Source organism: Haliaeetus albicilla, chromosome 8 (assembly GCF_947461875.1).
Source record: "Haliaeetus albicilla chromosome 8, bHalAlb1.1, whole genome shotgun sequence".
NCBI lineage: Eukaryota > Metazoa > Chordata > Aves > Accipitriformes > Accipitridae > Haliaeetus > Haliaeetus albicilla.
In genome coordinates, this window is record NC_091490.1 from 36,202,641 (window position 1) to 36,227,519 (window position 24,879).

The 24,879-nt window shown below is 54.2% G+C and overlaps 1 protein-coding gene across 1 annotated transcript in view; it reads right to left on the bottom strand.

Moving 5' to 3' along the window:
• Positions 1 to 219: 219 nt before the first annotated feature.
• LMX1A (LIM homeobox transcription factor 1 alpha) overlaps positions 220 to 24,879 on the bottom strand; it is a 45,421-nt gene continuing 20,761 nt past the window's right edge. Inside the window, exons 4-9 of the mRNA XM_069789797.1 lie at positions 7,868 to 8,100; positions 2,798 to 2,967; positions 2,568 to 2,645; positions 2,388 to 2,457; positions 2,082 to 2,252; positions 220 to 1,849 (exon numbers count right to left, since the gene is read on the bottom strand). Of these exons, the coding sequence (XP_069645898.1) occupies positions 1,689 to 1,849; positions 2,082 to 2,252; positions 2,388 to 2,457; positions 2,568 to 2,645; positions 2,798 to 2,967; positions 7,868 to 8,100 (883 nt within the window). The 3' untranslated portion in view covers positions 220 to 1,688. The remainder of the gene's footprint in view (positions 1,850 to 2,081; positions 2,253 to 2,387; positions 2,458 to 2,567; positions 2,646 to 2,797; positions 2,968 to 7,867; positions 8,101 to 24,879) is intronic.

Genomic DNA, 24,879 nt, shown 5'->3' on the forward strand with positions numbered 1-24,879 from the left:
TGAGTCAAGGGGACACCCCACACAAGAAAAGACCAGGCTTTTTTTTTTTTTTTTCAGAGATTTTTTTGTCTTTTTAATTTCATCTTGGTACGCGATTTCTGACAGTGTGTCAGCATCTCCCACCGGGTCAGCCATCTCCGGACCCTGCTACATTCAGTGTCAGATCGTATGGTGGCGATGAGCCAGTGTTTTGAGCCTCACAGTCACTTGCATGTCTTTACAGGTTGTCACTTACATCATTTGTGAACAGCAGCACAAAAGGACACAACGCATGAAAACGAGAGTGGGGATGAGGTGAGGGTCAGCGAAAGGCTCGACCCTAAGGAGAATTTTCCCCAGGTTCCCACGGCTTCTGCAGGGATGAACCCGAGCATGGGGTGGGAAATGCAGGGCTCTCCCTCCTTTCTCCTTCACCCGAGGGGTGGCGATACAGGCTGCGGTGTTTTCCAGAGCCAGGACAGCAGTTCACACTGGTCTAGCACCCATATTTGAGGGCACAGGACGGGGTCCCTGGTGGAGGCAGGCTGGGTCCTGCCGTGGGAAGGAGAGAGGTGATGCAGAGAAGCATGGCTGAGCCCTGATGGGCTGGGATGTCCACCAGCTCCAGCAGCGTTGTCCACCCTGCACTGACCTCCTGCACATGTCCAGCAGTGGGGACAGGACCTGGCCACCGTGCTGTCCCCATCAATCTGCTGGCAGAGAAGTAGGTCCCTGGAGCCACCCCTGCTTTGGGTTTCAACCACACCTCAAAACCAGTGGGGCAACCTGAGAGCACCAAAAATAACCAACCCCGAAACCCAAACGTGTTGCCTGAAATGAACTGATGTTCCTTCCCTGCCACTGGGCTTTTGCAACCTAAACATAACGTTTATAAAAAGTAAATTATTTCATCTTATAACTTAAGTGCATTGAGTATTTCCTTAAATATGGTTCACGCTGAAAATAAAGTTACTTTTGCTGTACAGTAAATTTCTGATAGACTTAGAAATAAACTTTGTTGATACAATCTGGCAGGTGTGGCTGTGTAGTACATCACCCACAGCCACACGGCTTTGCACACACACACGTGCGTGCCCACACACACACACATACACACACAGCCCTGTCCTCGGGGACAGGGACAATGTTAGGGGTTTCTAGCTTTCTATAATCGCATGGGAACATCTATCTTAAAAGTCCCTGTGTTTAAACAGCAAGCGCTCAAGCTGGTCAAGGGAACAGAGGGAAAACCCCGCAGTGAAATTTTCCCCGTGTTTCCCCAAAGCGTTGTCAGCTTTTCAAATTTCAAAACCGGGCTGATGCTGTGGGCTGTCCCCATGAAGATCAGCAGTTTGCTCTTTCTGACACTCCGACCGAAGGCGGCGCGGAGGGGATACGGCACCAGGATGCTCCCACGGGAAGGGTTTCCCCCTCCCCCTGCCGCAATGAGAAATTTGGTTCCCTGCTTGAAATTTGAAAATCCACCAGCCAGCTGCAAAAACCACTCCTGTCCCTAATCCTAGGCTCCTAAGAGAAACATGAAACTATGCAACCCATAACTTAACTCGCTCCTTGGGAATCCCAAGCTACAACATATTGTTTGACAGCATCCCAGCAGTGTCGTTTCCCCCTCCCTCCCAACCCTGGGGGCTCTGCAGCCCCTCCTGGGACAGCGCGGCAGCTGCCCCGTGCCGGGGACCACGCCATGCTCAGGAGGTGAAGTAGGAGTTCTGCATGGAGTAGAGGTGGTCGATGGGGTTCCCCACTCGGGCCTGGAGTGGCCCCGCGTCCGCTGTGGCAAGGAAGCAGTCGCCCAGGTTGCTCAGTGAGGTATCATCGCTATCCAAGTCGTGGAAGAGGGGCTCGGCACCTTGGGAAGCAGGGAAGGAGCAGAAGGGCTTCAGAGCCTGCTTTTTCCTCCGGCACCTTGACAGTCTCTGGTACCCCCAGCTTTTGCAGTGTAAGGATTTAGGGGTGAGGGGACCGCCACCTTCCCAGAAATCGCTGCATCCCCCACGCGTGCCCCTGCCACGCAGCCCACCCCCCACAGCCCAGCATCTCTTTGAAGGAGAGAAGGCAAAAGGCAAACCTCAGAGCCTTACCGTAGGGGTGCATGTGGTCTCCGGGCATCTGTGGCGGGGTTAGCCCTTGTCGGAAGGGGTCGGAGCCGTAGACGCTTTGCTCCATGCCCAGCAGCTGCTGGGGGGGGGGCAGAGCAGTGTAGGGGTTCAGCATCCCCTCCAGCCCCACGCTGCCACCGCTGTTCGCCTGGGCTGGAAGAGAAGAGCAAGTCGTTGGCGCAGTCGGGCTGCTGCTTTTTGGGGGACCCGGCTCCCTTGGGAAGCCTGGAGAGGGCTGGGAAATAGGGAGACCCTGAGTGCAGGGAGAGTGGGGTGCGAGAGGGGTACCTGAGCTCAGGCGCTGTGTGTTTTGCTGATCCTGCTGCTGCTGCTGCTGCCTCCTGGCAAGCTTCTTCATCTAGGTGAGAAGAAGGGGTAAAAATGGGGTGAAATCCTCCCCTGGCCAAAGCGAGGAGGGAGAGGAGCCCCAGCACTGGCCCCTGGTGGGGGGCTACCCTTTGTACTCACCTTTGCTCGCTGGTTCTGGAACCAGACTTGCACTACGCGGACGCTCAGTCCCGTCTCGGCCGCCAGCGTCTCCCGTACCTTGAAGAGAGGAATGACAGCGGCATCTCAGCCCACTCAGCTTTTCAGGGGGACTTTAGGAGGGGACAGAGCAGCCAGGGCAAGTCCTTGCCCAGCATCCAGGACATCCCCAGGGGCTGGAGGCAGCTGAACATGAGGGTTTCTCCCCATACCTTCCTGCAGGGCTTGGAGGAGACCTCAAACGATGCCTTGAACGCCCTCCGCTGCTGCGTGGTCAGGATTGTCCGGGGTCTCTTGGGCCGCTTGTGATCCTTCCCATCCTCAGCGCCCTTCCCTGAGGCTTGGCCCATTTTGCAGATGCTGTCCTCATCATCACTTTTGCCTAAGGGGGGGTGAAAAAAAACCACAGGTCCTTTACAGACAACGGGCAGCACACATTGTTTTCCAGCACGTCCAAAATAATCTGGGGGACTTAAAACAAGCTGGTGTTGGTGGGGATCCTCTTGTGAATGTGTCTGTGAGGAGCTGAGATTTGGGGCTGGCTGCCCTGTGGCAGCTCAGAGAGGGGGAGAGGTGCTGTGGTTCATAGTTTGGGGCTGCTCAGCCAGCAGATGTGCTTTTGGTTCTTCTTTTCCCCAACAGTCTGAGCAGCTGCAATGTGAAACCCTGGGACATCTGATTTTCCCTCCATCAGACCTAAATGCCTGCCTGCTCCACAGGGATTTCCTCCCAGACCACAGCTGAGGACACATCTGGACAGAGACACACAGGTCGCATCCACGTGAGGGGACATGGAGGACCACTGTGCCCTGGAGCTGTCCCCCAGCCCAGCTGGTGACCAGGCATCTGGTCCCTCTGCCCAGACAGCCCAGGCTGGGGGAGGTCAGGGTGAGCAGAGATGCTTAGAGATGGCAACGCATTAGCCAAGATCTCACAAACCCCTCCTGATTTGCCCTACTATGGAGGCCAACTCCATTTAGAGCACAGACATTTAATCACAAATACAAGGGGTGCCTTTTCACCTATATTTCCCCCCTTCCATGGAGTTTTAAATCTCCCTGGACAGAAGCCCAGGCTGCTTCAAGCTTCACCCCTCGGGTACTTGCTGCAATGTGCTGCTCTGTTGCGTTCCCAGGCACTGGTGCGTATCTCCCTACTGCTCTCAGCTGCTCAGGACCACAGGGCCTTCAGGCAGAAGCTGCTCCGGGAAAGCAGGCAGCACTGCCCTGCCTCTTACCAGCCCTCCTCATTTACTGCATCGCCACCGTTTCGATGACCTCGCTTGCTCAGCTCATGTGGGAGGGCTGTAATGCAGGTTTGACAGCACAGGTCCTTCCCTCTCATGAGCCGTAAATCACTTACAGCCTTTTCCAGAAAGTTCCTCCACTATCCGTTTGGGAATTGATAATGGAGCTGAGGTGCTGGTTTGATGCAGATGCAGGTTGCAAGGCGGTGCTTGGCCCAAGCTGCTGTGTCTCCGGGAGATGGGGATGCATCAAGGGGGTTGTGAGTCTGGCTCAGAGCAATTCATGGCAAAAGCAGGTCAGGTCAAACCCCATGGCAAGAGCTAATCATGGATCACACACATCAGAAAAATGTAAATCCAACGGCAGCCCAGCTGGGAATGGGGAAAGACAGGAGCAGATCTCTGGGGCGAGGGGAGGCAATGATCCCAGCGGAGGAGCAAGGATGCTCTCAGGTACCAGTTACCTCTTCCCTCCACACTGCTGGGCTCTCTCCTGGGCTCACCAGCTGATATGGAGACCTTCCATGTGTTGAGGGCTGGCAGGGCTGGGACGGGGAGATATCTTCACACTGGCAGGCAGTCCCCAAACAGCCCGGAGCTGGGTGCTGACCCCTGGGAGCCAGAGCCTCGCTGCCGCTGCGAGCTCCCCACTTGCTCATGGCACATCCCCGGCACGCCGACAGCAGCAGCGGCCATGAGAATGACAAACTGCTGTTTTCTTGCATGTCCCGACGCGAGGGATGTAGTAATGCAGTAGGTCTGAGAGCCCCAGCGCTGGGGACCCTCAGGGTGTGGAGTCTCTGATGGCTAATGGGGCTGAGCAGCGGCTGCCGCTGCCTCCTTCTCAGTGCCAGCACAAGCAGGGTCTCTGCTCTGCTGAGCTGCCTGCTTTCCTGAAACCTGAAGAGTTTAATTTTGATGGAAGGGTAGTGATTTTTACAAATATTGGGAGGAGGAATGGCAACCAATGGAGACATTTCGGTGCCTGAACGCCTTTGCACCGTAACATGAGGTCAGTGCCCCAATCCCCTCCAGTTCGGGAGGGGCAGAGCCTGGCAGCAGGGAGCCGGAGGCTCATCGACTCCAACAAGCAAATGATGCTCAAAACCCATGCCAAGGGGAAAAACCCGCTTGGAGCAGCCCCCCCCCGAGCCCTCCCCCCCCCAACACCTGCTCCCCAAATCCCTCCCAGTGTCAAAGGGAAAGAAGGAAAAGCGAAGCCGGATTTGGTGGGGTATTACTTTTAATTAACTCTCCCTTTCAAGCCTTTCCCCACCGAGGAGGGGGGAGAAATTAATGAGTGTCTGAGGCTGCCCCTGACGTCACCTGGGAAGGGGCCGGTGCGATGGATATTGTGCGGCGTGCCCTCGGTCCGACCCGCCGAGCCCGCATCCCGCCGCCGGGGCCAGGACATTCCTCGCTCGGGAGGATTTAGGGAGAGGAGAAACGTTAGGACGCTTTTAATTGGAAAGCGGGGTCCTCTTTCAGAGGGGCTTGTTTACTTAGGCTGGGCGGCGGAGGCTCGGGGGAGGCAGTAATTGAAGCGAGGGTTTGGGAGATTACAGACAACATATGGCTCGCTTTTTATCTGCGCTTTCTCATAAAGTGGCCTTTGGTGCGCGGCGGCCGGGGGGAGGGAGGGCGGGGGGCTTCAAAGCAGCGAGGGGGGGACAGGGGAAAGGCTGGACAAGCACATCATGCGCTGCTGGTGAATGGCATCCAGGAGTAGTGCCGGAGCAGGGACCCCCTTCTGCATCCCCCAGAGCGGTGGTGGGGTCCCCAGGGGAGATGCAGCGGGAGGGGGCAAAGCTGCACCATGCTGAGCATCCATGTGGGATGTGCACCTGGGCTGGCCCCCACCGTGCCGATGTCCCCAAAGCCATGCGACATCCTGAGACAAACTGTTGGTGGCCACCAAAACCAGGCAGGGACGGCAGTAGGGCTAAGCTATGGAGTCTGGGGAAGATGGGAAGGGCTGGGACCCCCCCAGGCCAAGGGCTGCCAGGGGCTGCTGGGGGCTTCGGGTTGGGTTTTCGACCAGCCAAGGGGTTGCCAAGCCCTTTTGACTCCCACACTGTCCCTTTGCATCCCTCGAGTCTCAGCTGGAGTTTCCACTGAAGTATTTCCCCTGGAGGTTTTTGCTAGTTGAGGCTCTTGGTTTGGCCAGAGCCCCTGGCAGCGGGGCTGGACCATGGGCCGATGAGTCGCTGGGGAGGAAAAGCTCCCCAACCTTTCCCAAACTGCCCTTTTCCCCCACTAGGAATAAACCCAAACCGTTGTGGCCAATTCACTTATTTTCCTGCATGACGTCTCCTCATTGGTTCCTATTTTAACTGAAAGAGTCTGCACATCCCAGAAGGAAAAAACAGTAATTCTTCAATCAGTTAAGGACTTTCCCAGGGCTGAGGCAAGAGCCAGCGCCAGCGTGCCGGATCCTGCACTTTCCTGCCTCTCCAGCTCCTCCAGCTTTGGACCATCACTCACCGGCTCCCTTCAGCCACCTCCTCCCATGGCCTCACTCTTTTTTTTTTAAATATCATCACCATTATTTGGGGGGGAGGATTTTTTCTTTTGAGTGAGTGGGGTTGTAGAGCTCGGACAGAGCCAGCCGCAGGCAGTGCTGCAAAGCAGCCAGCCTCTCACTGCAGAGGAGCACGATATTAAAGAGAAACACAGGCTTTGGGCAATTTTTGCTCCATTCCCACTGAAACCATCCCTGTACCCCCATGCACCTTCTCCCAGCGGCAGCATCGCCTGCGCCCAGCGGTAAGCGCCAGGCTTTGCCATGTCCGTGACCTGCCCCGCTTCACACCTTAACAACCCCCTCCTAAACGGGCTGGTAATGCTGATTTCTATTTTTTTTTTAATCCAGTGCTTTGCTCTAGCAGGGAAAAGACAGGGTCCTCCCAGCTTGCCGGCAGGCCTTTCCAGAGCCCGGCATTTCGAAGGTAAATCTTTCCCTCCACAAAGCAGGTTTTTTCCCCTGATGATGGTTTTTAAGAGGAGCCGAGTGACCGAGGCACATGGTGTGGGGCCGTGCAGCCTCACGAGGAGCAGGGCTCTGTGGGGACGGCGTTAACACGAGGATTTCTGCTAGCAGATCATTTCCACCCCTCCCCCGGCCCCCATTGCTGGGTTTTCTTACTAAATTTGTCTTCCTGGGAAACACTCAGATTTTATTTGCATTGACTGTAGATACATATTTTAATGCTGATCTGATGCTCTGGGCAACCTAACCTGGCAGTGACACCCTGGCTGGAGCAAGATGCCAGCCCCCTGCCCACCTCCAGCCGCGGTGCCATCACTTCTGCAGCCCCCCCTCGGCTCTGCGCTGTCCCCACAGCGTCACCATGGTCTGCAGTCTGGCTCCAGCCAGCAACTGCCTGGGAAGCTGCTGGGGACACAAGATTTGCAGGGTCCCTGCTGCCAGCTCATGTTTTAGCCCCGTGCCTCAGTTTCCCCTCAGTATTAAAAAGGGTGGCCACAGCAGAAGGAGCTCACTCCTTGCGCTCAGCCTTTCCAGAGTCCCAGGTGGGGACGGTGAGGCACAGGGGAGGGACACAGATGGCTTAGCCCAAGGTAGTCAGTGGGATGCTTGGGACCATCATTTTTTTTTTAGGAAAAAAGCTCTCATTTCCCCGGGCGAAGAGGTGGGAGATGTCACCTTCGGCCAGCGCTGCTCTCCCTTCCATGCCTCGGGAGGGTGTACACCCCTTGGGATGGGGTGTGGGTGTCCTGCACAGGCCAGGAGCACAAACCCTTACAGAAATGAGCCTAATGAGACAGGATGGTTCCCAGAGCATCCTCCAGCCCCACAGCCCCTCCGCTGCCGAGGTCCCCGCTCACGCCCTTGCCACCGAGGTGGGAGAGACTCCGGCTGGAGGATGCAACAGTGCTGATAGAGCTTTCCCCTTCGGACCACGGGGCAGAGGTTCAGGGCAGTGAGCCCAAACCTCGCCTCCAGACCCCCACCGCGCTCAAGGGGGCCTCGGAGCGGGACCAGCCAGGGAGACGCCGGGCGCGGGCGGCCCCTTACCAGAATCCGACAGAGCCGGGCTCACCAAGCTCAGCAGCTCCCGCTCCTTCTCGTAGTCGCCCTTACAGAGGAGCTGCCCCTCCTTCAGCACAAACTCGTCGCCCTTCTGCAGGCGCCGCTCGCAGACGCAGCAGCAGAAGCAGCGCAGGTGGTAGACGCTCTTCTGGGCACGCATCACCAGCTCGCTGGGTGCGATGGCCTCCAGGCACCCGGCGCACTTCACCGCGAAGAGCCTGGGGGAGTAAGAGGAGATCCCGCTGGGACGCCCGGCAGCACTGCGGCTGCACCCGGCGGGTGGTGTGGCGTTGGGGACGAGGGATGGGGCACCCGTGGCGGGCAGATGGGCATCGGCACAGGATCGCTGTGTCACCCCGTTGGTGCTTTGATTGCGTTGAGGGGCTGGGCGCAAGGGTGCTGGCACCCTGCAGCGACACGGCACGCGCTGCAAGCTTGCCCTCTGCCAATGGCCGATGCTGCCTTTGGGTCAACTTTGGCATTTTTGGTTGACCTGTTACCAGGTGCTTACCATGAATGCAGTCAAAGGACAAAGACCCAACGTCCGGACGCTCCCGGTGAAAAGCAAACAGGTGTCAAACCCAACAGTCCAGCTACCACCACCACAAGACATGGGACACCCCACATCTACATGAGTATTATCAGGCCAACCCTACATTGTTCACCTGTCTCCGGCTCACACCCAGATGTAAGGAGATGCTGGAGACAGCAATGGGAGCCAGCAAGCTCAGCCATGTCTCTCAACAAGCACCTGCAGAAAGCATCTGCACAGTTGGTCACCCCCAAACCACCCCATCCCTCTGGCCTAGGTCAGCGGAACAGCCCCGTTCCTGCTTGCAAACACATCAGGCATGTCTAATATATCATAACAATCTCCATGGCAGCAAGTTTTCGATTAAGGCTGGTGACAGACTGAAGACTTGATGTGTCAAAAGGAAAAGAAAAAGCTCAGCATGTTCTTTGACATTGATGTGACAGTGTTTGAGGCATCCCTAATTGTACAGTTCCCAGGTTTCAACACACTGGCTTTATACTTAAAAACCAATAATAATAATGACAGAAATAACACTTTAGGTTGAAGCAGAGCTTTTCTTGCTCTGAATTTAAATGTCCCTACCTAGAAGCTCAGTATGATCAGTGATTTACAGTTGGGGAAACTGAGGCGAGCAGAGTGGGGGTGACAGCATCAGTGTTGGCTTGGGAGGACTTGGAGGCACCTGGAGCTAAACCCTAGGCTGGATGTTTTAAATGAATGAGATGTTTCCCTCAGTAGAGATGTCTGAAGGTACCAAACCAGAACCTCTTTGCCACCCCCAGATATCTGTGGTTTTGGCTTGAGCCCCGTAAAGAAAAAAATCACTGTTTACCCAGCCTCGTTCTAAATATCTGTGGGAACTGGACATTATTAGTCCTGTCTTGATGACTTTGGCCCAGAAAGAGAAGTCAGAAGTCAGCACACATCCTGCAGAGGTTATCTCCGAGCATCGCCCGTGTCCCAGCCTGGGGATGCCCCAGGGACCCGCATGGGGAGCACTGCATCCAGCCTTCCACTGGCCCCACATAACTCCCACCTCCATGGTCCCTGTCCCATGTGTCATCTCTAGGGGAGACCTGCGGGACCAGGGGGCTGGCTGGCTGGGGAGGAGAAGGGCAGCCCTGCAGCCACCAGCGGGCTTTCAATCCTTTCTCTTTTTTTGGCTGTTATAAGAAAACACATAGGGAATGAAAAGTGCTGAGTCAGCCCCATTCCAACGAGGAGAGGACCAGACGTATGCAAAACCCTCACAGCAAAACCATCAGAAAATGGGGATAATTTAAAAAAGTTTTTGTGATGAGCTCAATAGCCCATAAAACAAGGAGACGGGGGGCAGAGCAAAGCACATGCGTGTCTGTGCCCCAGAGGTAGCTCCCAAGGCAAAGGCATCCCTAACACCAGAGATGCTGCTGAACAAAAGCTCCCCAGCAGCGAAGGGGCATGCATCTTGCTGCAGCCCATGCGCAGCCTCTGAAATCCCCGCCAGGCTTCATTTCACCTTTTCATTTCACCGCTTTAGTTGCCCAATAGCCGATAAACAAGACGGTCAGCTGTGCAAACCGCCGGAGGGGGACAGGCAGGCTCTGCCGCGTAGGCAGCGAGCCCGGGAGAGTCTGCAGCAGCTGGTCACATCTGTGCCCGTCTCTTCAGAGATCAGGGCTTGCCTGCGTGGAGCCAGCAAGCCCTGGCAAGGCGACACGTCCCACCGGTGCGAGGAGGGCAGATATGGGCAGGAGCAGAAGATAACGCCTGCCTCCCCACGCCGACGGGCAAGGTTGGCCATAGAGCATCACCTCCCGGTGCCCCGCTCCATGGCTGGTGAGCGCCGAGCTCTGGAGGGAAACAGCTGCCCGCCAGATGTGCACACAGCTGGCAGGGCGCCAGGGCACACTGCCACCCTGCCAGCGGTGCTTGCCAGCCTTTGGGGCTGGGTATCGAGGGCTCGAAGGGTTGGGAATGGGGCCAGCAAATGTACCCTGATTATTGGTGTCGGCTCCCTCCCACCTTAGGGTCCTCTCACGGACGCTTCATGTCGGCACATGGGCTATGCCCGCTCCCTCCCAGGTTTTCCCAAAACGGTGGCAGCAAGCACAGGGATGGGGTGCAGTGCTCTCCCTGTGCCAGCCAAATCCTTGGTGGGCTCAGCAAATTGTACCATCCCCCAAGAAGTAGGAAAGGGGTGTTATAAAGCTTTTATAAAGCACTATTGTCACTACAGAAAGTGGAAAATCGTCAAATAAAAGGTGGAGGTTAGGGAGTTTATAATTCCAGATAATGCCATTAGTAGCTTTTATTTTTGTACAATCAACTTTAATTTCCAAGGTTTACATACAACTGTCTGTCTCTTCTAAGATGTATGTATTCCCAATGTCCTTATGACTGCCCTGGGAGGACAGGGATGTATATTCCCTTGAAAGCATCCCTTCTGAAGGGTCATTTTTTTCTTGTTCCAGCTCTGAGAAATGCAGGCTTGTGTTAATATTTCTGTAGTCATTTTGTCTTTAATTATGTCTCTTTTATGACAAAGTGGAGGCAATTTGTATTCATCTGGTAACACATTCTCATTTTGTTTAAATGAAGTTTAAGCCCTACCTGTTGGGATTACTAACTGCTCTCAGTAATAAAATATTGATAAGCTATTACGTTACTGCTATGTAATCTTCACAAATGAATGTGCCCAAAATATCTATTTCCAGGGCACTGATTAGAGAGCCATAAACCTTTGTCAGTTAGGCACAGCAGCACCAACTGAGCGATGGATGTTTCTAAGCCCAAAGCATGTTGCAAAACAGGAAGGTGTGAGATTTAGGTAAATGGCTGCCTAATATTAGACACTTAAAGCTGTACTTAGGCTGCTGAATAGATGACTTTATTTCCAAACTGCTGAGTCCCCAACAGCTCCCACTGACGGATGCCAGACGGACCAGGCATCTTTCACTGCCCAATGCAGGAGTTCCCCATCCCTGGGCAACGTGAGATGCAGAGAAATTCCCATAAAACCTCTTCCACAGTACAAAACCGTAAAGAGCTCCTTATAAACCCAGATCTTAGGCACTAAAAGGTCAGAGGCATAAAAACTGCAGCATACCACAGGTAGTAATGGGGAGAGAGCAAAGGGCATGGCTGGTGTCCCAGATCCCTACAGCCCTGGACCAGCCCTGGACAGTACCAGCTCCTCTACAGGGACTGGGGAGGAAGAGCATGCACAGATAACCCCCTCACACAAATATCCCCATGCATGGATAACCCCACACATGGATAATCCCACTCAGAAATAATCCCATATAGGGGTAGTTCCACAAAGGATAACTCCAGCATGGACACCCCCTGCAAGGCTAACCCAGCTGAAACACCCCTGGTCAGCCTGAGATGGGGCTGAAGGAAAATTTTCTTCTAGCACCATATCTAGCAATTAATATAACATTTTTTGCCTGAGTAAGACACACCAGCCTGGATCCAGAGACATTTTCCTCCACCTCTGGGATCTCCAGCTCTGGGCCCAGCTCCCTCCTGCTGCAAGCAGCAGGCTGCAGAGCAAATGCCATCTTTTCTCCCCTCTCTGCCTCTTTGTGCCTCTCTGCAGCTGCAAAGGGGACTTCGAGATTACATTTCTCTACAGGAGGCTGCACAGAAGAGAAGAAGGACAGGCTCTGCCCAGGGACTTCAACGGGTTTTAAACCAAGAACAAATTACCAACCCCTAAACTGCAATGGGAGTGCCTTCATTTTGGCCATCCTAGGGATGCTGTGGGCTTTAGTTCTCAGTAGATTTCATTTTTTACCCTCCATAGCCTGGGGTTCAAAAGCCAAATCAGGCCTGGCTGGCAGCCTTTGGGTTTGTTTAACCACATATGAAGCTGGCAGGCGTGGGGCAGAGCACCGGACAGGGTGACTCTGTGATGCTCGGTGGAAACCCAGCCTGCCACGGGCAGCTCAGTAAAAGCCACATCAAAGCATCAACAGTGAATATTTATAAATGAAAACAAACCCACGCAACTTCAGAAGAATTAGAACAAAAATATGGTGATGAAAGCAATTTTTATCACGACACACAACCTTTTGTTTCTGATCTTAAAAACGTTCCTGTTCCTGTATTGATTAATCTGCATTAAAATATTTTTTTTTAAGTTTAGGTCCCTTTTGTAACGACAATCCAGTTTTGAAACAGAAAGGTGGTAGTGGTGGGTTTCAAGAAAAATCTGGAAACAAAATATTTTGTCATTTCCCAAACTGCAACATTTCTGCTGGAAGACCCCCAAGCGAGCTAGCTGGCGCTACAGACATCCCCCCTTCCCCTGGGACACAGCCCCACTTCTCCGCACAAATCCTCTTCCTCGAGAAAGCCATCCCACACCCTCTGCTTTGGGGTTTCCCATCCGCGCGGCATTGCTGAAACCTAGAAATTTCGACACGTGGCCAAAGCCACCGCTGGGGTGGCACGTCCTATCCCTGGGGCACTGATGGAGGGGGAGCGGCGCGGGCAGCCCGGGTTTCCCATCGGAGCTCCCACCCCCTCTTTCTCCCTTTATTTTGAGGTGACAGGCTGAAAGGGGCTGTGATTGACGGGCGCTTCCCGGCTGCTGTCTGTCTGCGTGCGCCGCATACAAACACGGCCCTTCGAAGCCTCCCCGGGGAGGGGGCGGCGGGTCAGGGACGCCGATATTAAATACTGACGGACAAATCTCAAACGCCGCGCAGAGGCTTGGTTCGGGTGCGTGTAAGGCAAGGCAGCTCTGCCAGGCGGAGGGATGCTTTCCTCCCCGCCCGCACCAGCCTGCCCCGGGGATGTGGTGAGAGGGGCAGGGGCAGTCCCTGAGTGACCCCGCGGGCTCGTGGCCGTGGGCTGGGACGGGCACGGTTGGCACCGGTTCCTACGAAGCAGTGCAGCACTGCCCTGCTCGCCTCCCTGCCCACAGCAGACGTATCTGCAGGGATGCTGGGTTTTCCAGCGCCTCGGTGCAGAGACCTGACCAACTCATCTCCCGCTCTCACCACGGCCCAGGAGGAGACTGAGCAGACCCCGACAGACTCATCGGAGGTGCAGGGAGCTCCAGCCCGGCCACGCTCACAGCCATCCCCACCTGACACGTCTCCGGAAAGCAAAGCCGTGAACCCCTCCGGAGCCGTGACCTTGGCATGGGGATGAGCCGATGGCCACGCGCGGCATGAGGGGCGCGGGAGGAGGCTGGCGGCAGCGAGCCGCAGGGCTCTGCGGGGAGCGAGGACGCCGGATTGAGTTGTCTTGGCACCGGGTCATCTCCTCACTCACTGTCACTCATCAGAAGGGGGGGGATGGCAGCGCCGAGTCCTCGACGGGCTGGCAGTGGAAAAATGCCAGTCGCTGTCAACCCTGCACCCATGACTTGGGAACGAGTCGCTGTCCTCCTGCTGCTGGGCTCACGTCACCCCTCGTGGGGCACGGACCACTGCCAGGAAGGAAGGATCATGGATGCACCCCCCCGCCCCGTGCACGGTGCCCACGAGGGCATCCCCCGGCCGCGGCCACGGGGGGACCACGTGGACCCTCAGCCCCGGCAGGAGTGGTGCCGAGGCCATGGGAGCGACTAGGAAAAGGCTGAGTCCATCTCAGCGCTGCGCAGAGCAGGCTGGCACGTCCTGGGGATGGGGAGAGCTTTTCGGAGGGCAAGCCGGCACCAGCGATCCCAGGGACCTCCAAACCCACCCTGGGTCTCTGGGCTCCAAGGCTGACAGAGGAAAGCACCTTCAGCCACCCCCAAGCTCTCCGGTGGGACGGAGAAGGGATGGAGAAGGGATGTTTTCCCTGGGGCTGTTCTCCTGACCCTTCCCCGGCTCCCGGCTCCCTCCCCCCGAGGCGGACAAGTGTTCGCTTTACTGCCTGGCAACGGGGCCGGGGCTAAGCTTGCTAAAATATGAGTGTTTTTTGGCTGGAGTACCAGAAGGCTGCAGTCCTACAGAGAGAAAAAAATTGAGCACTCCATGCCATGGCTCCAGAAAGGGGGAGAATTAGGTTTCACACCGAGCAGGCTGGACCATGGCATTCTTTAGTTAATGCTTAACAAACGCCCAAACAAAAGCAGCCAACTTCGCTGCATGTTTGTAAAATGTATTCTCAGCAGATTCGGGTTTATTGGAGAATTCACTCGCTTTGCAGCAAGTGGTGTTTTCCCTTTTTTTTTTTTTTTAATTTCCCTTCTCCTCCCTCCCCCCAGCTCAAGCCCTTCTCATTCCTGCTGCCTGAATGCGTCTTCCGATGCTTCAAGGGGACATGGCAACCGGGCTGAGATGGGCTTATTTCATCCCAGGGGCTGATGTGAGCTCGTCTCTGCGGCCCCGGGGTGCGAGCCCTCCCCAGGGCCCAGCCAAGCCACTGCTGGCAACCGGGGACGAGGAGTCCAAAAAGCCAACCTTGGCCTTTTGCAAACCCACCCCTGAGCGGTTGGCTGGTGGCTGTGTTCTCCGAGAGGCTGGGGAAAGCGAGGAAGGGGGGTGAAGCCTGAAAGTCCTGCTTTTCACCTTTCTTCACCTAACCCAGCTCTCTCAGGGTCCAAACCCAATGGTCCTTCCCATCCAGCATCCTGCTCTGCCATGCATCCCAGCCCTGCACACCTCCCGGCCTTGGAGAGCCCGTCACAGCAGTAGATGCCAACAAGGACAGCTTGCTTTCAAATGCAGAGCTGCTGTCAGGTACAGCCGGGCATGGAGGAGGGAGACTGGGGTGCAGAGGAGGGGGACAGCCCTGTCCAGGGACTCCAGAGGCTTTGGAAGGGCTAAATTGGAGGGTGCATGCATGGGCATCCTGCAGGAGCGTCCCTAGATGAGCTCCTGCCCTGATGCTCACTGGCACCTAAGCAGGTCCCACATCCCCTCCCGGCACCTGGTGCCACGGCAGAGGACACCAGTGAGGAGGGACACACTGGGGAGGTGGTGGCAAAGAGGAAAGAGGGGCAGCAGAGGAGGAGGGCATTGGCACTGAGCTGTTTAACCCTCCTTCTGCTACACGTGAATCACCCGAGCTTTCCCAGGAAAGGGCACCTTCATCCCTGCCTCCTGGACGAGGTCCAAAAGCGGTTACTTAACACACCCTGGACCCTCCAGAGACCACGCCGTGACACGCAGGGGCACTGCTAGAATGAGAGGGTTAAATAAACAGACAAACGAAGCCTTCCAAGCAAACAGCTGCTGCCAAAATACACTAGCAACCCTCAGGCCTTCTCTACACCAAAATAAAAGGTCAAGCAAGTGCATGGCTTCTAAGGCTGCTTTAAGTTGCTCCATTTCTGATCAAGGACATACCAATAAGACTTTCACCAACAAGCTCCTATAGGAGCTGATGGCTCTGGGTCTCCTCCAGGCCCTTGGGGAGTCTGAGAAAAATCCACTACTGACTTCAGGAGCAGCCAGAAAGCAACCTCCTGGGCAAGGCCAGAAGAACAAGACCAAAATGCTGCTTTTCCTCTCCACTTCCCTAAAGGCTGCTGCTTTTTGTGCCCCCCTCCCTCCATAACAGCATGTAGCATTGGGCAGGGAGCTGGCCCCATCACAGCACTGATCGAGCATCTGGTTTTGGAGGCAGAAGGGACACAGGTGGGAGGGAGAGAGGCACACACAACACTGTGTCCAAGCCCAAACACCATCCCAATGGAGACGACCCAAGGATTGATCCCTTCCAGCCCACGGCACGGCAGTTCTGCATCCCGGCCGATACATCTCCCACCAAGCTGCATTTCAAGCAGCGACCCCCCCCCCCCCCCCCGTGCCCTCAAGAAAACAAGGATAATTGAAAAACCACAATATCACTAGTCAAATTTAATATTGAGAGTGAGTGAGCGGGAGCCAGAGGTCAGAATTAATTACACCCCACCATATTTCAGCACGCTGCCGTGGCTCCGTGTCCTTTCCTTGGGGAGCAGCGCTTCCACAGAGAGGTCGACAGACATTATTAGAAAGGACTGATTTAAACGTACCCCCAGGAGCTTTTCAGCTTGTCTCTTCAGAGCCTTTGTTTGTACTGAGATTAATGGGGAGGCAAATGATGGAAAAGCAAAGTCACCAGGAGCAAGAGGATGTGCCATCGCCACCACCACCCATATTTGGCTGGCTTTGTAAGCGGGGCAGGAATAACTAGGAAAAAGGAAATGCTGTTCTTGTCTTTCATTTTGTGGGTAAAACGTGATGATCTTGAAACCTTTTTTTTTTTTTTGCTTTCCAGGAAACAGGAATCCTGGCTAAAAAAATCCTGTGGGCTGGTTTTCCTATACCCTTGAGGATTTTACACACCCACTGTTTTTTCTACGTGCTGTACCACCGTGGGGGAAGGAACAATTTTCATTCTGTTCGAGCTTAGGGTACCCCCTCTTGCAAGTCATTGTATTTGCATCTGAATCTTTTGTAAACCTCCTGTGACGGAAGATGAAAATAGAAACAAAACCAAAAATTAAAATCTTTCTATTTTCCATTCCAAATTTCAAAAGGAGGGTTACAAAAAACAAAAGAAAGGAAAAGAAAGAGCGTTCATATCAAGCGGAGAAACCTCCTTCCTCGGGGATAGCCAGCATTTGACCGGTCCCAGCCCTGAGCAACCCGACCCAGTGTCCAAGCTAGCCCCACTCCCAGCAGAGGAGCGATGCCATACCGTGATGCCGTAAATTTACAACCACCTTGTACCAACAGGTTCACAAAGGGATCAGGCAAATCCAGGGGACCAAGTCCACCCCCAGCCTGGTCCCACGGGTCTGACCTCACGTTCAGGACGACCCAAATCCCCAACTGCCCAGGGCCACACGGGCTCCCTTGGCTTTTGGGGGGTTTCCTGGAGCATCACCACTGAGGGCAGCGCGCGTGGATGTGCGCTGGGTCCAGCCCCGACTCTGGGGCTCCCGGCTGCTCTTGAGTCTCCTAGGCTACAATCAAGGCTTGCATTTTCCTTTATTAAACAGAAAACCTATGTTCCCCCCAAGGGCTCGCTGAGCATCCGGGGACAGGGCCACGGGAGCCGCCGTTTCCCAGGCGTTTAAAATTCACTGGGCGTTTGCACCGACGTGCCAACGCGGCAAACTCTCATTAGGAGGCGGCCAATATCCTGTCGAGCTTCCCGGCGCTCCAGCAGCTATAAAAATCGCTCGGCTGTATAAAAACTAAACAGAGTAAACTAAGCCGGACATAGAGACCAGCTGCTTCGGTCCGGCTCGGCAAACACGAGATCCACAGGAGCACACTGGGCGCTGCCAGCGGGGAGATAGCAGTCTCCCAGCTGGGTTATTTTTTGCCTTATCTTTTATTTCCATGCGCCCCAGCTCACCCTCATGTGGGGTTTTGCATAAATATCAACTGCGCGTGTTGTCAAGTTGTTGGGATGGGGTTGGGTTTTTTTTTCAAAAGCATTTCCACAATGGGAAGCAGCTGTTGTGGTTAACAGGCTGCTCCGGAGCAAAAGCTGTGCTGCACATCGAGATATCTCAAAAGAGGCATCCTTCATTCATAGCTCCGTGCACTAGAGAGCACTATAACATGTGTTTCGATGAAGTTTGTTAACTACTCGGCTAAACAAGCGCGCTGGAAATGCCAGAGGAATATGCTCTGGAATGAATGGAAATATGCATCTAAAAAGACATTAAATTTAAGCCATCTTTTCAACCCCCCCCCGCTCGGCTGAGCTCATGTTGCAGCTCTCTTTTAGCATGTGCTCTCGGGCTGGGGTTTCGGGAGAAACAAATGCTCGGGGCACATTTTGCAACCTCAGCAGCACCCGAGACAGGGCTGCAATAACAGATGATGGTGCGCGGGGGGGGTTTCTCATGCCATCGGTGGTCCAGGGACACATCGGTGGTCCTGGGACACATCAGCAGAGGCAGCCCGGCAATGGGCAGCCAGGATGGGCAATTCACCCACCGTGATCCCGGCAAGCGACCCGCTCCCAAATGACACCTCATGCGTGGAGAAGCAGAGCTGCTCTGCCTTTTGTGGGTCTGAGCATCAGCTCCCCAGAGGTCTTGAGCAACCTTGGGAAAATTTGATGTGTTTAAAATTCACTTCCTTCTCTAGAGCTTTTTCCTCTTCAGTCTGGGGAAGTCTGGGAGGGAAGTCTACATTTTCAGCCAACAGTGTCTTGAAAATTCAGTATTACACCAATGGAATCCAAACCTCTTTTTGATTTCTGTGTAGCAACTACATTTCAAGTTGGCTTCCGTAGCCATGAATGCCCCCCAAAAAGGCTCTGATTGATGCCACTAAACAAGAAGCAGTCTCAGATCCTGACCTTAATTAGAGGGGTCAGTATCCGTCATGGGAGGAAGATGCTCAGAAGGCTCCAAACTGACCTAAAGGTGCTCAGCACCACAGCTGGTTGAGAGTTTTCCCATAGAATCATTTCCCTTCCTTCTACTTGCTCTATTTTATATGTATGTATACACACACACACGTGCGCACATGTGTGTATATACATTGTATGTTTTTTTTCTGAAAAATCTTTGTTTTCCACAGAGTTTTTTCAATTCAGACACGAACCCAAGGGCACCTCTCTGGTTCAAGTCACTTGGGTACCGAAAGGCTGCGCCCAGGGATGCTGAGCAACCTGCAAAAGAGGGACCCTGGCACTCTGCTCCTGCTTAGCAAAAGCCCTGGCTGGATCCCATCTCACCACTCCCTATCCAAAACATTTTTCTGGAGCTTTTTGATCTGAAAAAAAAAATCTTTTTTTTTTTTTCCTTAACCATTTTGATTTTCACACCGAGGCATACCAAGGCTGAGCACTGACACACTGGGATTTCCTTCCAGACACAAACCATTGATGCTCTGCCCCACAGCACTGCTCACATCCCACAGCACCCACAGCCCTCCTGGTGTGCTCCCATCACCGGGGCACCGGAGAAGGCTGAGCGGGGATGTGGGACCAAAGAGCAGAGACCCCTACAAGGGGGGACAAGGGTGCATGGACAGCCCTGTCCCCTGTGCCACCACCGAGCTCGTGCTGTGGTTGTGGTTGCAGGGGTGCGGGGTCGGTGCCCAGCTTGCTGAGCTACCTGAGACAGGTTCCAGCGCTGCCGAGGCACCAGGATGAGCTTTTGATGGATTAGACGGTAAAAGCAAACATGCTTTCTCTAGGAAACAGGCTCCTGCCGCTCGTCTGCTCAGGGTTATCGCAGTGTCGGGGGCCGCAGCCCTTCCCAGCAGCCTCCGGCGGCCGTAGAGGCAGGATATTACTTTGTTGCTTATTCATTTTATTGCTTCTCCTTTCTAAATATTTGCTTGGCAGGGAAAGGATTCCCTTTACACAGTATCTGTTTTTACAGGTCAATTGAATTTCTGGCACTCTCAATCCCTCTTTCCTTCCAATTGCATTTGCAAAACAAATATTGATTGTACCAATTAGCTGCGAACCCCTCGTGGAAGATGGCTCAACGCCTTCAGCTGGAAGAAGGCTCTCCTGGCCCCAAAACATGTGCTAGTAGACGGAGCCACCGGGGACGGGAGCCCACAGAGCGGCAATGTCAGGGCAGGGCTCTGCAAACCCCCAGCAGGACCCTCTGGAAGACAACAGCAAAAATGATGTTGCTAATCTTTCCGGCTAGAAGGCAACATCTTTGAGGGGTATTAAATTAAAGCTGGGTTGTCCCCTCACACCTGAGGCAAGTGTAAACTACCCCATGCCTACCGTTCACTCTGGAACCTAATGACTGCAAACAAGGGAGACCACAAATGCCACCAGCAGCAATAACAAATGTGTCCAGGTAGTAGGTTAGATCCATTAATCCCCAAAGCCATCCATCCCCAGCAGAAGTCTCATTTATTTCACTGAAACACTAAATGCACCAGCTCATTGGGGCAGGGGTGGGGTAAGAAAGACACCTCCCTTCTGCTACTTAGGTGCTGGATTGTCCCTTCTAGTTCTACTCTTTTGCCTGGTGTGTGATAAGCAAGTGGCTTTGGGCAGCAGCGTGGACACGCTTCTCCTGCCTGTCCCAGCAATATCTGCTCTGTGGAAAAGCTGGCAGATGCCTTTTTTTAAGGGAGGGACTAGACCCTGATGATAAAGGAGTACACGCTGGGGTGCTCGGCCACAGAGCAAAGGACCGCTATGACACCTTCTTGCAAAATCACATCCTTTAAATAAAAAGAATAAATTAAAAAATAAATAAATAAAAAAAGAAGGTTTTCCCCCAAAATGTCTTTAGGGTTTGCCTGTGCAGTGCCGGGCTTTTCTGAGCTGCCTCACTAAAACCAAGGGGCACGTCCAACCCAAGCACCACGTCACACTTTTTCACACTGATTTCATTGCTCTGGGTTTTATTTGTGGTTTCCTTGGGAGGTTTTGTCAAAATCCTCACTGCCACAGGGAGAAAGGAAAGACGTCTCGGTGGAAAAATCAGTCAGTGCTAAAAACTTGCTGTGTTTTGCTCCAACGCAGTCTAAGTAACTTTTAAAAGAACAAATGAGATCACTGAATCGCACAGCGGTGCGAGTCACGGTGGGGATCCTTCAGCCCGCACATGGAGAGCCGTACCAGCCTTTGGTGGCTCTGATCTGCCCCCGGCTGCCGCTGGGACCAGGGTCCCCGGTACCGGCTGGGACGGTGACGCCAGCTCTGGTGTCACTCGGGCAGGAGCTGTGACACAGCCCCGCAGCTCCCGACCTGCCGGGTCGCCACTGGCGAAGCATTGGGAGCACACTGTTAAATGTGTCCTGCCCGTGTCAAAAGTCACAGCCCAAGGCAAAGGCGCAGGGGGTTAGCAAGGCGGGGGGCAGGGGGGATGGCTACTGGATTAGCCACCGAGGCGGGAGTCCCCGTCCACAGCCTGCTGGGGCCGGGATGTGGACCACCCTGCTGCAAAAGCGCAGGATTGATGCTGGGCACGGCTAGCGGCTGGTCCAGCCCAGAGAGGACTCCCAGGCTGCAGGAGATGCCCAGCCTGGGAAGAGCTTCTCTTTCCAGCTCTCAACTTCAAAACGATGCTGCGAATCCCAGAAAGCAGAGACAGTCCGCAGGCCCCTCGATATCCCCTGCAGCCTAGGGAAGGCGAATTGCCCAGCCTGGGAGTGTAGGATTGGCCCAGCATCCAGGAGAAATGCTTTTTCCCCGCAAATGTGGGATATTTTTTTTCCCCCACATTTCTCTAAATCACAGCCAGGGGAACTGAGGTTCCCCCTGCAGCGCTGGGGTACAATGAGACGAAAAACCAAAGCGGTCGCCCTCCCATAACCAGACCCGTGGTGCAGGGTCTGGTACCCACGGGGGTGCCAGGTGCCCCCTGCAAGCTGAGCTAAAGCCAGGACAGAGATGTCGATACAGAAGATGTTGACATATAAGCTGTCGATACATAAGCCAGTCCCATCCGATGACAGCATGCACACATCCAGCGTCCCGGGGTGGAGGGTGGGAAGCAGATGCCTGGTTAGAGAAAGGAGGGACCAGCCACGAACTGCTCACGCTCCTCTGCAGCTTGGACAAGTACGAGGCTGTTTGGCTGCGTGTTTTGGGCTCAGGCCCATCTCTCTGGTTTAAAGCAATTGAACTGAGCCCAAAGGCTCATTAAGTCGGTCTGCCTGGAGCTGGTTCTGCCGCCAGGACATTTCATCCCAACGTGAAGTCAATGTTCCTCTTTGCAGCTACAAGGGATTTGGGGCGAGAGGAGGCAGCCCCCGTGGCCGGGGCAGTGGTGCCAGCTCCCGGCGTTTCACCTGAAATGGGTGACAGTGGGTGCTGGAGGCCCCATGCCCACGACTTGGGATTGGGTGAGAATCCCACTTTTTCACTATTTCCCTATTACCTCCTCCTATTTTAAACTGAAAACCCTGGGCTGCATCAGGAATGGGAGCTCTCGGGCTGGCAAGTCCTATGAGCTTGAGCGGGCAAAGGCAAAGAGTCCAGTATTTATCCTCAATTCATGTCAAGTGACATGATGGGAAAACCAAGTTCAAGACCATTAATTTATTTTGCCAGCCTGTCTCCTGGACATGCAAGGCAGAGGCAGCCTGAAACCCCCCCTCTCACATCAAGCAACACGTGTGTCCATTCCCTCCCAGTGACATCCCTAAGAAGACGTCACCGTGCCACCTCCCAGCCTTGCTGAACCCTCTAAAGGTCAGCACTGAAGGCATGTCCACCACATATGGTTATTAGTTCTCCATGGGTCTGTCCATCCCTCCACTACAGCTGGGTGAACAATTCACAGCGCATAAATTTATCTAGCAGATCTCAGCCCACGTGCTGTTTGCTAACAGTCTGTAGAGAAGCTATATTTTATCCCTTTGGGTTTCTTGGCCAGCATTCAAGCTCCTGACCCTGATTTATTCGCAATCGGTCAAGAGCCACATTTCATCTCCATAGGCCACGTCTGCACAGAGCTATTTGAAGCACGTGGCTCGATGTCCCGCAGCAGCGCCGGGGCACCTCGCCGTAAGCCGGGGCCCCGGTTCTTTGCGGGACCTCCAAGAGGTAACCGGCGGGGGTTGTGTTCAAAAATAGGCTCTGCGGGGGCAAACTTTGCCTGACGAAAGCAGCGTGGCCAGAACAAACCGCACCTCTTCTGTGCACGAAGGCGATGAGAGCTCCAGATGCCGGCCAAGGCTGGCTCGCTGCCTGTCTCCATCCCATCTCACCATCTCTTTGCCTACCTCTCTGCCTATTTATAGTCATGGAAGACCTTTGCACAACGCCTGAGCAGCCAGAGGGTTGAGTGTATAGGCGGGATGGTAAATGCCGCTCTTTAAATTTCCAAAGTCCTTTTCCTTCTGCCTCCCAAGGGGGGTGCCATGGAGACCCAGGCACGCATCCTGCCTTTGAGATGAGACCTTAGGACCAGCCAGAAGATGCCTCTCAGAGCTACAGCCATCACCAACCCGGCCCTGGGGGTTTCACAAACCATCCTATGCTGAATCTCAGCAAGTCTTTACTAGGGGAGCAATCACACTCACGCAGATGTGAGCATCCCTCTGTGAAGCCAAACCAGATAAAATAATCAAGACGATGGGAGAAGTACAGAGTAATCTGCAGAATTCAGAGAAAAAGACTAATGTGAAGGATCAGGGTTAGTATCAGCCCTATTTGACATCTTCATTGGCATTTGCAATTAGGGACTAATTAGCATGTTAATAACATTAGCAGAAGATAATAAACTGGAGAGGATAGAACAGAGCAAAACAATCTGAAGGGGACCCTGGAGAGATCAAAAAAAAAAAACAAACCCCAAAAGAAATTCAGCATGGAAAAACACAGCTTCTGCAGTCCAGGGGAAAAACATCCGGAGCAGATGCTGCAGCAGGAGGAGGAAGGCAGGAGCAGGGAAGCGGAAAGTGGCTCGGCGCGGGAGCAGTGTGTCGGGCAGGCGAAGGAAGCCAGCCCACTGCCTCCCCTGCAAGCCAGGTCATGGGTCTTGCCCATGAGCAGCTCAGCGAGTGGGGCAGTCCGCAAGGTTTCACCGGGAGAGTTGAAGAAGGACCGGTACCGCACGCTGGCGATCCACAGGGCATCCTGCTGGGCTGGGGTAGTGCCTTGTAGGAAAAAATAATAGCTCAAGTGGAACTGTTAAATGCAACTGGACTTCATCTGGAGCCATGTCTCCCTGCCTGGGCTTGGGAAGCCCCATCACACGAACATCTCCCCTCTGAGCAGCGGCTATGGCCCTGGTTCCCGGGTGGATCAGCCACATATGGGAAGGGGAGAGGTGGCAGAGGGCTGCCACCTTCACCCCGGACGGGCAAGGCAGAGGGACAGCAGTTGGTACGCAGAGATAACGGCTGTGTTCGTGCTACTAGAGGAGACCCCCACTCCCCGGTTGTACACAGAAGTAATTTGTCCTCCTCTGCAGAGCCTCACGCTGCTGCCTTCGCTCACGGCACGCCGTGTATCCACCAGCACGAAGTCCCCCCATGTCTCCTCCATTACACGAGCCCCTGGACCGCTTGGAGAAAGCTGCGCCGTCACTGTCTTATGGCACACGGGACGACACAGGGACCCTGAGGGTGGGACACCTTGTCAGTCCTAGCCCTGGTGTCACTGCTAGTCTACACTTATTATTAAGGTGGATAGAATTGTTTTCTTGTAAGAAAATCCTATAATAACTCAAATGACCAAAATGGGGTAACCTGAGTGCCTTTCTTAAGGGGATCCTAAAGGACCTGTACCTCCTGGTGCAAACCAGGTGGCTGCAAAACCAGGCAGGATGCGAGCGTTCATGGGGGGAGGCTGGTGGGGTGCAGCTGCTCTCATACTGCTCTGGGAGCCCCAAGTGAGACAGATGAAATGCCACAAAACACCCCTTCAGCAGGAATCCTAACCTTGCAATTATAGGGGCAGGAGAGACTTTGCCCATCCTCATGGTGTACAGGGTGAACAGAAGAGCTCGGAAGGGCTCACCTGATCTGTGCAGCTCTGCTTCACCAATGGCTCTTTCTGCCAAATAATAAACAGCAGCCGGCAGGATCGCAAGGAAAGGGTTGGGCTCGTTAAAAGCACCCTTCGTCCTGAGACACAACTGCTCCTTAGC